Raw genomic sequence first — 15,656 nt, forward strand, 5'->3', positions numbered from 1 at the left:
ACAGTCTGTGCTGCTGGGTTATTGGCGCTCCCCGTCTGCGTTGGGTGGAGCGGTGGGTCACACCGCAGGCCACAGCACTTCTGTCCCCAGCTCTGTGTGCGGGGGCCTTGGTGGGTGCGTTCCCCACCCCTGGGCTTGGCAGACCCCGTGGAGCAAGCTTCCCCTTGAGATCTGCAGGCCCCACCCCTGCACCCCTGTACACACACAGGGCAAGGGTGGCGGAGAGGCTGTGGCACGGCTGCCCCGGGGGATGCTGCTCTCAGTTTCAGGAAACTGTGTCACATCTTCATGTAATGCTTGATTTTTAAAAAAAAAAATATTTATTTATTTGAAAGAGTCACACACAAAGAGAAGGAGAGGCAGAGAGAGAGAGAGAGGCAGAGAGAGAGGTCTTCCATCTGCTGGTTCACTCCCCAAATGGCTGCAATGGCCAGAGCTGAGCCTATCAGAAGCCAGGAGCCAGGAGCTTCTTCCAGGTCTCCCACATGGGTACAGGGTCCCAAGGACTTGGGCCACCTTCTACAGCTTTCCCAGGCCACGGCAGAGAGCTGGATCGGAAGTGGAGCAGCCGGGACTTGAACCGGCACCCATGTGAGATGCCGGCACTGGCCCCATGTTGCTTGATTTTTAAAAAATCATTTGGGCCTGGCCTTGTGGCCCACTGTGTTAGGCTGCTGTGTGGGTTGCAGCATCCCATATCACAGCCCCAGTTCCAGTCCCAGCTGCTCCAGTTCCAGTCCGGCTCCCTGCTAATGCTCTGGGAAGCAGCAGAAGACGGCCCAAGTCCTGGGCCCCTGCACCTGCCTGGGAAACCAGGATGGAGCTCTTGGCTCCCCCTCCCCCATCTCTTCCTCCCGCCCCTTTTTCCTTCTCCTGTTGTTCTGCCTTTCAAATAATTAAATGGAATCTTAAAAAATTACAGTTATTTGAAAAAGGAGAGAGAGAGAGAGAGAGAGAGAGAGAGCGAGCCCTTCCATTAGTTCCCTCTGCAAATGCCTCGAGCAGCCACCGCAGCCAGGAGTCAGGAGCTCCATCAGGTCTCCCACACGGTGCCAGGAGCCCAGCTGCTTGGGCCATCAGCTGCTGCCTCGGAGGGTGGGGTATGAGCAGGAGCCCCGAGCCCCGAGCCCAGGCTGGGACACAGACCCAGGCACGCAGGAGTGGGCGTCGGGCTTGGAACTGCCCGCCACACGCCCGCCCTGAGACTTTGCCGAATTCTCCGAACACGGGGTCGCCGCCTGGGTCTCTGGGTCTCTCTCCTCGTGCAGGCCTGTGCGGTTTGCTGGGCACCTGTGTGGGCGCTGATCTGGGTGTTTTCTTAACCCGTCCACCTTGGGGGCGACGGCTTCCCACCCCGGGGCTCCCCCCACCCCACCCCACGTCTGCTCCCCCTCGGCCTCCCTGGGGACAGGGCCGTGGGTGAATTCCAGGTGACTCCATCTGCGTCTCCCACGTTTGCGGTGGCCATAGTGGCACCTTCGTGTTCTGGTGTTTCTGCACGCCCCTGGGGTCCCCCGGTCATCCTGTTCCCGTGTGGCCAGTTAGAAAGCTGCTTTTATGATAGGTCTCTCCAAGTAAAGGTGCAAAGTACGTTATAAAGAGAAAGGTGCAGTGGGGACTCGCCGGCGGGGCAGGAGAGCTGCTGAGATTTGGGGGCGCTGTTGGGGCTGTTTGGGGGTGGTGCACAAGGCGGTGTGACCTTGAACCGGTTGCCTAAGCTCCGGGTGCCTCCCCCGGGGGCGGGGGACAGCGGTGCTCAGAGCAGCACCCGGTCCCGGGCAGACTGCGGGGCACTGCCGGTGCGTGATCGCGCCCCTGCCGCACACGTGTCCCCTAGCGCGGCTCCTTGGGCACACAGGCAGCTCTCAACAAATATTTGTTGACTCGAATTTAAGGTTTGTACGGGAGCTGCCAGGCCTGGCACCTCTGACGCAGGAAACAGCAGTTCGGGAACCAGACAGAAAGTAAGCAGAGTTTTATTTCTAGCGTGCGCTCGCCATCCCCGCGCGGCAGCCTGGGAGCAGCTGCGGGGTGTGAGAGGCCAGAGGCGGCGGGCGGCCCGGGTGTGGCCGCGGGGCTGTCTCTGAGCGCCCACCCGTGCCTCTGACCTTGCGTCCAGGGCAGCTGTTGTCACACTCCCTCTCCCTTCCGGCTTCTCCCAGACGCGGTTCTCCGTGAAGCCTTTGGGAGGCAGAGAGTTTGTCTGAGCTGTGGTTCCCTGACCCGGCTGTCTCACGGCCCCCGAGGTGCAGAGGCCCTGGCGCCTGAGGTTACAGCTGTGGGCCTTTCTGATGGGCTAAGTTGCATCTGACAGAAACCCCAAAATAACAGTTGCTCATGCACCCAAGAGGTTTTACCTTCTGGAGAGAGCAGACGGGAGTGCTGTGACGTCAGCCGGAATCCGGGCTCCTTCCCAGTTCCTGTTCTGCTGGGGTCCTCTCATGGTCCAACATGGTTGCTGGGGCTGCAGCTCTCACACCTGCATTCCACACGGTGGAATCCCAAAGCGGAATGGACACAGAGCAAAGGGAGCCTGCTTCCCGGCTCGGCCTGCTCCCCTCAGGAACACCTCCTGCAACTCCGTAGATTTCTGCTTAGGTCTCCTTGGCCAAACTTAGTAACGTGGCTGTTTGCTTTACTTTTTTAGTAAAGGGTTATTTAGTTATATGGCAGGCAGAGTTAGAGAGAGAGAGAGAGCAAGGTCTTACATCTTCTAGTTCACTCTCCAAATGGTCGCAATGGCTGGGGCTGGGCCAGACCAAAGCCAGGAGCCTGCAACTCCATCTGGGTCTCCCACGTGGGTGCAGGGGCCCAAGCACTGGGCTGTCCTCTGCTGCTTCCCCAGGCGCAACAGCAGGGAGCTGGATGGGAAGTGGAACAGCCAGGATGTGAACAGGAGCCCACGTGGGATGCTGGTGTCACGTGGGATGCTGGCGTCACGTGCGATGCTGGCGTCGCAGGTGATGGCTTAGCCCAAAGCCAAGAGCCTGGAACTCAGTTCAGGTCTCCCACGTGGGTAGCAGGCACCCAGATACCACTGCCGCTTGCCCGGGCACATGAGCAGGAAGCTGCATCGGAAGTGGAGCGGCTGGGACTTGAACCAGGCGCTCCCGAGATGGGACGTGGGTGTCCCAGGTGGTGGCGTAGGCTGCTGCACACGGCACCTGCCCCTGAAATGTATCTGATTTCCCACGGCCTGTGGTCCAGAGGTGGGCATTAAACTTGTGATAGGGCGATGGGAGAGTTGAGGGGGTGCCCCGCCGTGGCCCCCCGGGACCCCAGCAATCCTCTGTTGAGTGCCTGTACCCCAATGCAGAACGCCAGCCCTCCCTCCAGCCAGCCCCGTGTGTCTCAGTGCCCAGAGCGCCGTGGCCAGCACACAGTAGGTGCTTTATCTAGAGTCAAAGAGCAAGGGAACCTGCCCTTGTGTTCCTCGTCTATAAAGCCCCGTGGGCACCCTTAGCCTTCAGAACTTTCCGGAAAGAACGGGTTCCAGGGAGCTGCAGAGGTGGTGCCGGGGCCTCAGAGCTTTCCGGCAAGTTGTTTTCTTATAACGAAGGTGAGGTGTGCTCAGCGTAGAGTACTGAGAAGGTGCAGACTGCCCGTCACTTCTGGGGTCCGTCGGGGGTCCTCTCCAGGGTGAGTTCATTTACGTTGATTTTCAAGTGATTTTAAGGAGCCAGAGAGGCGAGAACCTGGGCAGGAGCCTCACAGCTAGAAGAGCAAGTGCAAAGGCCCCGAGGCAGGTGGGCTCAGCTCCTGACGATGACGGGGCGTGAGTGTGACTGCAGTGGCCAAGGCGAGCCGCGCTGGAGACAAGCCGAGAGAGAGGAGGGAATCAGGTGCCCTGGGACTGGGCAGGGCCCAGGCTTTGACTTGGTTCTCTGTGCACCAGAAAGCCACCACCAGTCCGTTTATGTGTGGGAGAGATGGGATCTGATTCTTGAACCTTTTAGGGTGGGCGGAGAGATCAGTGAGGGGTGGGTGCAGCCGGCCAGGTGGGAGGTGCTGAGGGGTGGGCTCTGAGGAGCTGCTGGGAGCCCATCACGTGATGGGACGAGGGCCGGGTCCCTGCACACAGAGGCTCACGTGGTGTCCCAGTGGCTCTCCCCGCTGTGGGGACGGCTAGCCCCTGGACTGGGCTGGGTGACAGCGGGGGTACTGGGAGACATCCCACAATGCACAGGGAGAACGTGGCCCCCATGCCAGCCATCAGCCTGTGGTGACAGAGGCGAGGCTGAGGACTCCTGACTTCTGGTCTCTTCCCCCATTCTTTACACTGTCTGCGATGGTTTCCATGTGTCCCCCAGTACTCACGCTGCACACGGAATACCCAGTGCAAAAGTGGTGAGGTTTTTATTATTATTATTTATTTATTTGAAAGGCAGAGTGGCAGAGAGAGAGAGAGTGAACAAGCGAGCAAGAGAGAGATACCTTCCATTCATTGGTTCACTCCTCAAATGCCTGTAGTAGCCAGGGCTGGGCTAGGCAGAAGCCAGGAGTCAGGAACTCCATCCGGGTCTCCCCCATGGGTGCAGGGGCCCAGGGACTCGGGTCAGAAGCAGAGGAGCCAGGAGTGGAACCAGTGTCCTGCTGCGGGATGCCACAGTGCAGGCAGCTGAGCCACGAGGTTGCCCCGGCATCCACGGTGAGAACTGTCCCTTTCAGAGGTGATTAGGTCTGGGGGCTGGTCATTACTGTGGGAGGGGGCTCCTGGGAACAGGCTGAGGTTGGCCTCTCCTCCCGCCCCTCCATGGATATGCGGATGGGCTGCCCAGAGGAGGTGCCCCGACTGGACTGTGGGCTTCCCGGCTGCAGAGCGGTGAGCACGCTGCCCGCCCTCTGTTCCTAGGCCCAGCAGCAGGTACTGGGTCCGAGCGGCGCAGGGGGCAGAGTCACTCTCGCCTAGGGCGGCGCTGATGAGGCTGCGGGGCAGCTGGGCGGTGTCCCCCGAGGGCCGCCCTGCTGAGTGGACGCGGAGTTCGGGAGCTGCCTCGGCGCGGCGTGAGTCAGGCTGGCTGGGCCGCGAGCTCCGTGTTTGTGGAAGCCGGGCCGGCCGCGTCCGCACAAGAACGGGCTCCTTGTTCCCGCGTGCTGCTGTCTGCAGCTCTCCCAGGGCCCTGGCCCGCCCCAGGTCAGGACGCGGGCTGTCCCAGCGCCGGCTGGCCGTGCTCAGAGCCCCGGAGTCGGGCAGAGAGCCCTGCAAAATCCCCCACTTTGAAACCAAAGAAATTGGATCTTAAATCCCAAAATAGTGTGCGGAAAGGTCCGCGCCGCGTCTGCCTTCTCCCGTTTCCCACCTCGTGGCAAAAGTGACTCAGAATTTTTGGTCTGGGTCCAGAGAGACCTGCGCAGCCTTCGGGCTGGGCTGGGGGCTGGGGCGGGGACGTGGCGGGAACCGCCAGCCTCTCCTGGTGCTGGATGACAGCCCCGGCGTCCTTGGGGCCTCCGGCAGGCTGCAGTGCTGGGTGCCCTCGGGGCACACGATCCTGTGAGGTCTCTGTAAGCCCCTTGGCTCCCCAGTTGCTCTCTCCTGGGAGTTCCGTCCTCTCCCCTTCCCCATCTCCCTGAGCTGGGGGAGACTGGACGCATGGTAATGTTTGTGCTCCCCTGCCCGGCCAGCGCCCTGAGCGAGAGACCCCCGGAGAAGGGCTTGCAGAGGACGCCTTTGCCCTGCGCCCTCGGCGACTGGTCTCCGGGAGAACCCTGGAGCGCGGGGGGTGGGTGTCACTGGTGCCTCACTTCTCCCTTGTCATCTCCACACGGCTGCCAAGTCGCCATACTCTCGACTCAGTCCCGGGATGCTCAACTTTTTTCCAGCCCTGTTGGCCGGGGCTCACTGGTCCCTTTCACGGGAGACACATTCCTGCAGCCTGGCTTGGACGGCGGCGAGCGCGGCCAGCGACTGCAGGCCCAGGGCTCCCCCAGACATGAACAAGCCTCCTTTCTCGGGGGCTGGGGATGAGTCACGGCGATATGTTGACCCTGTCGGAACCTGAGACTCCCCGTTTGTTTAGTCGGCAAATGTTTATTGAACATCTCCTGTCCGCCAGCCGCTGTGGAAGGTACTGGAGCACCATGACGACCGCACTTCCGTTCCAGGGGCGGGGGGAAAAGTGCGTCAGTGACGAGGCCGTACCCTGACCAGGAGGGTTGCCGAGTGGGGCTGGAGGGCTCTGCTTCAGCCAGGACACCCGGAGAAGGCCCTGCATTTAGACTAGGACCGTGGGAAGACTCTGGGAGGAATATTCTAGCCCATGGGAACCGCACGTGCAAAGGCCCTGAGGTCAGGATAAACTTGGCTTTTTTTTTTTTTTTTTGGTAAAGATTTTATTTATTTGGGAGATAGAGTTACAGACAGATGGAGGGAAAGACAGAGAGAGAGGTCTTCCATCCACTGGTTCGCTCCCCAAATGGCCACAATGGCTGGGGCTAGGCAGGCTGAAGCCAGGAGCCAGGAGCTTCTTCCAGGTCTCCCAGGTAGGTGCAGGGGTCCAAGCACTTGGGCCATCCTCTGCTGCTTTCCCAGATGCATTAACAGGGATGGGAAGTGGAGCAGTCGGGTCTGAACTGCTGCCTGTGTGGGATGCCGGCACTGCAGGTGGAGGCTTAGCCTGCTACACCACAGCGCCAGCCTCGCTAGGATGTCTTGGCCGTGCCTTGTGCCATCTCTGTGCCAAGAGAGTACACAGAGAAGACTTGAGAGCGCTCCTGTGGCTTCTTCAGAACGAAGCGAGACAAAGGCGGCCCAGCCAAAGGCTGACGGGGAGGAGGCGTGCGTGCCGCCGGCCGGGACTTCCTGCCTCCTGTCCCGAGTGACTCAGCCATGCCTGCCCGGGCCCCAGCAGCTGGTGCTCTGGCCGGGTTGTCCAGAGGCTGAAGCCCTAGAGCAGAGAAAGTCGCTGGCTCCGGCCCCGAGGGAAGGGGTCAGATGACCTTGTTTCCTTCCTCCAGGTCCTCTGGGGAGCTGTGGTTGGGTGCCGGGGCTGCCGCGTCGGGTCCTGAACCCCACTGGCTGCGGGGCCGTGCCCAGGGCTTCCTCGGGGTTTCCAGCACGGCCATGGTAATTGGAAACAAATTTAGCCTGTTTGGGGCATCGGGCCTCTCTGGAGTGCGTGCTTGCTGTGCGGTAGATGCGTCTGCTTTTAATTCCCAGGGATGTGAGGGATGGAGAATGACTCGATTCCTAATTTAGAATGCCGAGAGGAACGGACTGCTGGTGTTTTCAAGTTTGTGCAAAATGCTTCATTTTCATTCTCTTTCGACGGTTCCCCGCGTGATTGCAAACCGTGCCCCTCGCCGTGCACAGCTCTCGCTGGGGCTCTCCGGCTGGAGCCCAGGCGCCTCCGGCCGGCGGCGTCCCATTGCCAATGGCAAAGCAGATCCACGCGCCCCTTTTCTTCGCGCCCTGGAGTGCGTCCCCTCTGCTGGGAACAGGGCAGCCTGGTTGCCACGTGTCTGACCAGGCGAGTCCTGCCCAGGCCCAGCGAGACCGCCCTGTGGCACAGTGGTCACTGCTGGCCCAGGTGGCCCGGGTGGCGTTGCAGCTCTCGGGGGTAAGGGGTGGGTCTGCAGAGAAAAAAGCCGCTCACCCTCCTGGGGTGCTCACACCGCGTGCATGTGCGTGGGGTTCTCGCGCAGTGAACAAGGCAGGTGCATTGCTGTCCCCGGCGCCCCTGTCCCTGTGAGGGAGACAGAGAAGCGTCCACTGCGCCGTGTGCTGGACGACAGGGGGATGGTGCAGGGGGCGTGCAGGGTGGGAAGCTGCGGGTGCCGCCCTGGGTGGAGCGGTCCGGGCCGGGCTCTCTCTCCCTGACGGGGGTCCCCAGAGGACAGGTTTGCATGAAGACAGGGACGAGCTCTGTGGCCTAGAGGGGTGTGGAGGGGGCACCTCACCTGGCGCGTGCCTCGCTCCTGTGAGGACGCTGGAGACATTGAGGAAGGAAGGCAGGGTGGGAGGGAGAGAGACTTAGGGTCTTCTTGGTCAGGTTAAGGACTTTGGCGTCTTGGGCTGAGCAAGGTGGGGGTTGGGGTGGGGGTGCGAGCAGAGGAGCAGCTGGAGTGGGGAGGGGGCCGGAGGCAGAGCCCCTGTGATGAGGCAGGCGGGTGGAATGATGGAAGATTCGATGGGCGCATGCCGGGGATCCAGTGTGGGGGCGGCAGAGGGGGCCATCAAGAATTAGGGTTTCTGCTGGCGTTGTCAACACTGGCATTGGGCGATGTGTGAGATGGCAGATGGTGGGCGGGCTCGGCCTGATGTGTGTGTGTGTGTGTGACGGGGTGGGACTGGGGTCAGGGTGCAGGTACCTGCTGTGACTTTTGTCCCCAAGAAGGCCAAGTCTGAGATGTGTGTGCATGTGTGTACATGCGTGTGTGTGGTTCCTGTGTGCGTGAACCCACCTTCTCCCCACGTGCCACGTGGCCAGCGGGAATGACCATGAAAGAGTTCCCCGGGGACTTTTCTCTTCTTTGAGGGTGAGACTAATTTCCTAATATTCTAAATTCAACAGAAAAATTACTTAACATGGTCCGAGTTTGATTTTGGGAAAATTCGAGAGAGTTTGCCTGGCACGTTGCCACCAGAAAATCAGTCCCACATCGCGGACCCAGGCGCGGCTGAGAGGACAGGCGTCCCCGCTTACGATGGTTCCTCTCGCAGCTCCCCCGCCTCGCGATGGCGCTCAGTCGAAACTGCCCGACCACTTTTGACTTCGTTAAGTCCCCGAAACGATGGGTTTTCCCTGAGTCTGATTTAATCACTCCAAGGTCAACACATGTCAAAACCTCGCCTGCTGTACTCCGTAAGGAGAGGGAGCTGAGCCGGCCGGGACACCTCCCCCCAGGGCGGCCGTTGCTCACGGGGCTCCGCTGGACGGGGTGCCGCGTCAGGCTGCAGCGTGCGGCCCAGCTCCGTGCGCACACCGTGTGGGCGCCTCTGCGTGGTGCCCCCTAGAGATGCCCCGGGACCTCGTCCACTGTCTAGGCAACACAGTGGCTCTGTTGGCCACAGGAAGCAGAGCCTCCTGCGTATGCCCGGGACTCGAACTGGTGGCCATATTGGATGCCGGCGCTGCCGGCGATGGCTTTACCCACTGTGCTACAGCAGCAGCCCTAATAAACCTTGAGGAAGCAGCAGAGCGGAGGAAATTCAGTGTCCTCTGACCCACAGTGACAAAGGTGCTTCTCTCTGCCGCACCGCACCCCTTCCTGGCATTGCCTGGGGAGAGGAAGGGGCGAGGTTGTCCAGGTGCTCCGACGGTGAGCGCGGCCAGTGCAACCAGGGACTGCCCTTGAACTCAAAGGGCTGTTCCGGACTTTCCTGGAGGGTTTTTCTCTTACGGAGCAGCCGTTTTGGTTTGTTTTGGTTGCTTTCCTCTTTTCCTTTCTCTCCCCCACCTCCTCCACCCTCCCCCGCAGCCACAGCTCTTAGAGTCCAGCTTGCGCGAGGTTTGCTCTGAGCACCTGTCGTGGTCGGAGGGCAGCTGTGAGTCCAGCAGACCCTGCGGCGTGGGGAGGGTGTGGATCCGGGGGTGGGCGTGGAGCCTGAGAGTCAGGGTCCCCGTCCTTGCTGGGTCCTGGGTGGGGCAAATTGCCTGGGTTTTGCAGCCCTCAGTTTGCTCATCTGTATAGTGGGAGTAAGAGGAGGCCCCTCCCGCGTAGAATTGTTGTGATGTGTTCCTGCAGCACTTGGCAGGAGGGAGGCCTGCGCTGTTGCTGCTGCGGGGTCGTTGACTGAAGAAGTGTTCACTGAGCACGGCGCACGTGGCTCCCACTGTAGGGGAGTTTGTGTTCGCTTGGGAGAGGCACTGATCAGAGAAGCAGTTACATAGCAAGGAGGTGTCCGATGGCGATGGGTCAGTTGTCCCGGAGGTGTGCTCATAAAAGCTTAGCCTCCAGAGGGGGAAGCCGATTTCTGTGGTGTAAATATTCCCACCATGGCTGGCAGTGGTCATGGCAGAGGGACCAAAGTGTCAGCTGGCTCGTAAGACGCCTGAGTGTTTAGCAGCTGGTCCTCGCAAGGCTGAGACGCAGGGCGGGCAAAGAATGCACTCAGGGAAAACCATGAAGGTCGGAAAAGTACATATACTCCTGAGAGTCTTGCAGACAGAGACGACGATTTGTGCAAAGGGCCTGAGATCAGAAGAGCTTGGTGTGTTCTGGGAACAGAAGGGCCGCTGGTGTGGGCCGGAGCTTCGCAGGGCGGAGAGAGGAGCAGGCGGGGGCAGGGCTCCTAGGCCACGGCCCCAAGTGCAGATTTTATTCCGAGGCTCCTGGAAGCCTTTGGAGGGTTGAGCAAGGGAGTTAGTTCCAGATCTGGTTTGCATGGTCGCGAGGTGGCTGAGCTGCCCTGTGAAAGACCGGGAAGCTGATGGGTGCGGCCGTGAGAGGAGATGGAAGCTCAGACCATGCGTCCAGGGAGAGGCCAGCAGGGGCGGGGTTCAGGTGGAGCTCTGGGGGTGTGATCGGCCTTCTCTGCTCGTGTTCCCTGGCTGGTAGCCAGGCGTCTGCCCCACTTGCCGTTTCTGCCCGGCTCTCGGGGAGAAGGAAGCAGCTCGGGCATGGGCTCGCTCTGTCCCCTGCCTGCTCTGCCTCTCCGTGCTCCGTGAACCTGTGCTCTCCACCTCCTCCTGCTCCATCCAGGAGAGGAGATGTGGGTCCAAATGCAAAGCAGAAACAGGACCAAGAAAATCCCTTTCTCCTTTGATTCTTGTCACCGAGAGCGGGGCGGCTCTGACTTGGGTTCCTACCTTTGCCCAAGGCTGTCTCCTGGGTGTGTATCAGAAACTTAGGCAAATGCCGTGGGTGTCAGCCTGGCAGATGGCGAAACTGTGAACGCCCGCCCCACTGCCGGCCTCTCTCTCTGCGGGGTTTCTAGAGGGGGACACGGGACTCCATCGCCCCAGACCAGCCTTGTCCCGTGGAAGGCTCTGCGATGATGGACAGGCGCTGCTGCTCATGGTAGCCCCTGCGACATGCGGCTAACACGGCTGGGAAGTGGTGTTTTCAATTCTCTTGGTCTAAGGAGTGCAGTCGTGTGTCTGGTAGCTCCTGTGTCAGATCCAGCGTGGCAGGAGAGCCCGCTGGGGTCGAGCTGCAGAGTTGGGGGAGATCTTGGTGAGTTTTTAGCGGTTACAGCTCCCCTCTGTCAGCAGAGAGAAGGTGGAGGCACTGGAGAGGGGACATGAATTGCAGTGATGAGACAGGAACCAATCATCAAATCTCAGCGAAGCATCCTTTTGTCTTTTGTTATATAAATGAGTATTTTTATTTTTTAAGTTTTAAAAATTAATGAATATCTCTCATCCACTGGTTCACTCCCTAAATGTGACAGCATCCAGGGCTGGGCCAGGCCAAAGCCAGGAGCCAGGAACTCCATCCTGGTTTCCCATATGGGTGCAGGGATCTGAGTCCTGGGGCCATCAGGCCTGCTGCCTCTGAGCTGCAGTAGCAGGAAGCCGGATCAGAAGCAGAGGCGGGACCTGCTCCCAGGCACTTTGATATGGGCTGTGGGCATCTCAGATAGTGGTTTTACCTGTTGGACCAAAATGCCCACCTATAAATGTGTATTTTTTAAATAGAATTTATTTACTTGAGAGGTAAGTTATAAGCAGAGGGTGAGAGACAAAAAGATCTTCTATCTCCTGGTTTACCCCCAAAATGGCTGCAATGGCCAGAGCTGAGCCGATCCAGAGCCAGGAGCTTCTTCCAGGTCTCTCACATGGGTGCAGGGTCCCAAGCACTTGGGCCGTCTTCCACTGCTTTTCCAGGCCATAGCAGAGGGTGGATTAGGAGTGGAGCAGCTGGGACACGAACATGTGCCCCTTTGGGATGCCAGTGCCACAGGCAGAGGCTTAGCCCACTGCTCCCTAAATGTGTATTCTCAGTCCCAGTATTAAATCCCCCATGGGTTGCAAACTCACAGTGCTCTTTGACCACCTTCTCAATCTGGAGCTGCTCCTCCATCCCTAGAGGCGATCCTTATGTCGTCAGTTTGGAGCGCATCCTTCCACACCTTTTCCTATTGCATATACGTGTGCATCAGTGGATGGACGGAAAGCATTCTGCATTGTTTATAAGTTGCCTCATGCTGCATGTAGTTTCCTACACAGTGCTGTTCTCTGTTCTAGATCATTCTGGGCCAGTTCATAGACCTCTACCTTAAAATGGGTGCCCATCTGATGGGTGAGAACTGCTGTTTCATAGCTGTGTAATTTAAAATTTTTCTGTTTAGAAGTCAAACTGAACATCTTTCCTGTAGTGGCGATCCGTGATTTTTCTCTCAACTGCCTGTTCAAATATCTTGCCCATGTTTCTGTTGGATGGCTTTATTAATTCATTCAGCAAACAATATCCTCGAATGACCACCACCTGCCAGGCATCAGTCCAGTGCAGGAGAGTGTGTGTCCAGTGAAGCAGACAAGTGCCCCTACCTTGTAAGAGGGGACAATTTAGTTGTGAGGGAGACCCGGGTATGATCTCAGGAGAGCACTGGGCCTGGAGGCTCCACCTCGAGCGGGGTGGCTGGGCCTCTGTCTGCCCCTCACTCACCTGGAGGCGATTGTCTCGGTTCGTCTTTCACCTGTTGAGATGTGGCCCACGTTTTCCTCCGGTCTTCGGTTGTCTTGACTCAAATGGTGATCTTTTTTTTTTTTTTTTTTTTTAATTTTAAACTCAAACTTTCTTTGTCAGCTGATTGTCCTTTAAGAAGTGAAAGTTCTTTGTTCCTCTCACCCCGGGCAGCCGTTGCTGAGGTCTGAGTTTGTCCTTTCCGTCCTGGCTGGTGCCCACCCTCATCACTTCCAGTTCTTTCTCCATGAGTGCTGTTCTGACCTACTGCATTCCTTCCCACAGCTGCTGAATAACCTGTTTTCAGCAGGGATCATGTAACTTACCAGGGCAGTCCCTCTAGCCGGCCATCACGGCCTCCTCTGAACAGTGTGGCGGCCGTGCCCTGGCTGCTGCCCGCACGCGGCGTGTGTGTCACCCTGTGTGTGCGCCACTCTGCTGTCTTGTCCCCGCAGCTGCACGGCTACATGGAGAACAAGCCCCTGGGGCTGCAGATCTTCATCGGGACGGCCGACGAGCGCATTCTCAAGCCGCACGCCTTCTACCAGGTGCACCGGATCACGGGGAAAACCGTCACCACCACCAGCTACGAGAAGATCGTGGGCAACACCAAAGTCCTGGAGATCCCGCTGGAGCCCAAGAACAACATGAGGGCCACGTAAGGGCCGGGGATGGCGCTGGGGAGGGAAGTCCGGGCGCCCGGCGGCGGCTCTGGTCTGTGAGTGCCCGCGGTGATCTCTGCTTTAGAGCTTTCTGTTCCCCGTTGGCTACCTCACTTCCCAGATGGCTGCAGCAGCTGGGGTTGGGCCACGCTGAAGCCAGGAGCTTCTTCCAGGTCTCCCACATGGGTGCAGGGGCCCAAGCACTTGTGCCGTCTTCTACTGCTTTCCCAGGCCACAGCAGAGAGCTGGACCAGAAGTGGAGCATCTGGGACTCGAACCAGCAGCCATGTGGGATGCCAGCGCTGCAGGCGATGACTTTACCCCCTGTGCCACAGCACTGGCCCCTGTTTAGAAAGTTTTATATGAAAATATTTTCAATCAATGCTGAAGAAAAAACAAAAATTGTTGAATTCTGTTGCTTCGAATTCCATTACATTAAAAAAAATTGCACTTGACCTAGAGAAATTATTAACTATGCAGAATGGCCATGCTCAGAAAGCTAATATGGTTATGGCTAACATTTAGGAAACACTGCACACATATTCTGGGGTTAAAAAGCCTTTTTATGAAAAAATAAAGCCAAACACAACAGGAAAATGCGAGAATCCTACACAGAACTCCTGAACCGCGTCCGTGTGCATTGCGGGTGTCCCTGGCTTCCATCTCTGCTTCGTCACTCTCGGCTTGTTCCTGGGCCGCCGAGACCCGGCGGCTGGCCTTGGCCCCTTTTGTTTTAAACCCCAGCATGCGCTTCCTGCTCACCCGGAGGTTTCTCACCCAGCCAGGGTCCCTTACCCAAGCCGGGGACTTCCTGTAGAAGCGCTGCCCTCCGCCGCCGTGCAGTCCACCAGCTGCACACTGGGCGTTTTCAGATGCTTTTGAGAGTAGAGGAGTTGGGACGAGAAGCCTCCCCAGAGAGGCACCTTCCCCCTGGGGAACCTCTCTGGTTGCTTTGGAAGGTGGTTTTACGCCACCTCGGCGTACTGCGGTGTCCCCCTGTGGCCGCCAGCTGCCCAAGCTGGGTCTGTGGTGGATCGATCGATCCTGCTCATTAAGGGGGTCCCTTATAAACGGGGCTGTCCATCTCCCGCAGCATCGACTGTGCAGGGATCCTGAAACTCCGCAACGCCGACATCGAGCTGCGCAAGGGTGAGACGGACATCGGCAGGAAGAACACGCGGGTGAGGCTCGTGTTCCGGGTGCACATCCCCGAGGCCAGCGGCAGGATCGTCTCCTTGCAGACGGCGTCCAACCCCATCGAGTGCTGTAAGTCGGGTGCTGGGCTGGGTCCTCTTGTGCAAAGCATCCCGTCCGCGAGCTCCCACGCTGGGGGGAACAGGGCGCCCAGGGTGGCCGGTGAGTGTCCGCACCGCACCCCCCCCCAGGGTATAATCTGGCCCAAGGGCCACGTAAGGGTTTTCTCTGCTTCTGTTGCCTTGTGGAGGGTTTTGTGGCCTTACAGGAAGTTTTAAAAATCATACAGCTAGCGAGTAGCCCACAGCTTTGTCGAGAAGATTTGCGACATTTATAAATGTGATGCTCCTCTTGGAGCTTTGAGTCTGCAAGTCGCTGTGCTAAGCACTCCGTGTGCAGGAGCTCGTTAATATTCACAGCAGCTCCTGACAGTGCTGGTGTCACTGTGCCCACTTTACAGATGAAGAGGGAGTAAGTGGTGTCCATGACCAGAAGCGAGAGGGCAGGTGTCTGAGCCTTGGCTGAGTTGATGGCTCTTGCAGCTGCGCCACGCCCCACCCTCGGTTTGCTAGGCTCAGGGCTCGGGGGCTGTGCCGGCTGCTGGGGGTCTGCAGAGGAGTGCGACTCCTCTCCCCGCTCGCCCAGCTTCCGGTCTGGCGAGGGTGCCCAAGTAAAGGGCTGGAAGGTTGCAGCGGCTTTTCAGGATCCGGGAGGGAGTGGCCGAGACAGGCCCTTCGGGAAGGTTCTGCGAGAAGCCTGGCTCAATCCCACCAGGTTTCAGAATAGCCACAGCCTTGCGTTCACACCTCGGCGCCTCTTGCAGCAGTTTTGTTCTTAGTTTCTGTAATTCGATGTGACGAGGCTTACTGTCTGCTCAGTGGTTGAAAGCGTAGAAGTTAAAAAGCATACAGGAGAAAAACGTTAACGTTGTTCTAGAAACAAAAACTGTTTGTTACTTTGGAGTTCTCTTTCCTAAGAATGTTTTGTGCTGTTATGTTCCAGGTTAAAATTTTTTTTTCTGTTTTTACTGGACATTTTACTGTAACTGTCACAAAGTCAGCTTCCCGCAGAGGTGACAGGAAGGAGAGAAGGGGGCTGGGTGCAGTTCGAGGAGGGGAAGGACACATCCCCCACCCACCCTGCTGTCTGTGACTGCTCCAGGAGAGAAGAGGTAGCAGGGCCCTCGCGGGTCGGACGCCCGCAGGGCGGCGGGGTGCACCCTTCTCTGGGTCT

At 58.6% G+C, this 15,656-nt stretch overlaps 1 protein-coding gene and 1 long non-coding RNA gene across 6 annotated transcripts in view; one reads left to right on the forward strand and one right to left on the reverse strand.

The window, feature by feature from the left end:
• LOC127487350 (uncharacterized) overlaps positions 1–15,656 on the reverse strand; it is a 1,183,652-nt gene that overhangs the window by 389,447 nt on the left and 778,549 nt on the right. The gene's annotated exons all lie outside the window — the stretch shown is intronic.
• The window catches only part of NFATC2 (nuclear factor of activated T cells 2), a 138,646-nt gene that overhangs the window by 59,207 nt on the left and 63,783 nt on the right, over positions 1–15,656 (forward strand). For all 5 annotated transcript variants that reach the window (XM_008250420.4, XM_008250423.4, XM_051832680.2 and 2 more), the window contains exons 4-5: positions 13,023–13,225; positions 14,323–14,495. In XM_008250420.4, coding sequence (XP_008248642.1) covers positions 13,023–13,225; positions 14,323–14,495 — 376 coding nt within the window. The remainder of the gene's footprint in view (positions 1–13,022; positions 13,226–14,322; positions 14,496–15,656) is intronic.

The sequence above is a fragment of the Oryctolagus cuniculus genome, chromosome 11 (assembly GCF_964237555.1).
Source record: "Oryctolagus cuniculus chromosome 11, mOryCun1.1, whole genome shotgun sequence".
Classification (NCBI taxonomy): domain Eukaryota; kingdom Metazoa; phylum Chordata; class Mammalia; order Lagomorpha; family Leporidae; genus Oryctolagus; species Oryctolagus cuniculus.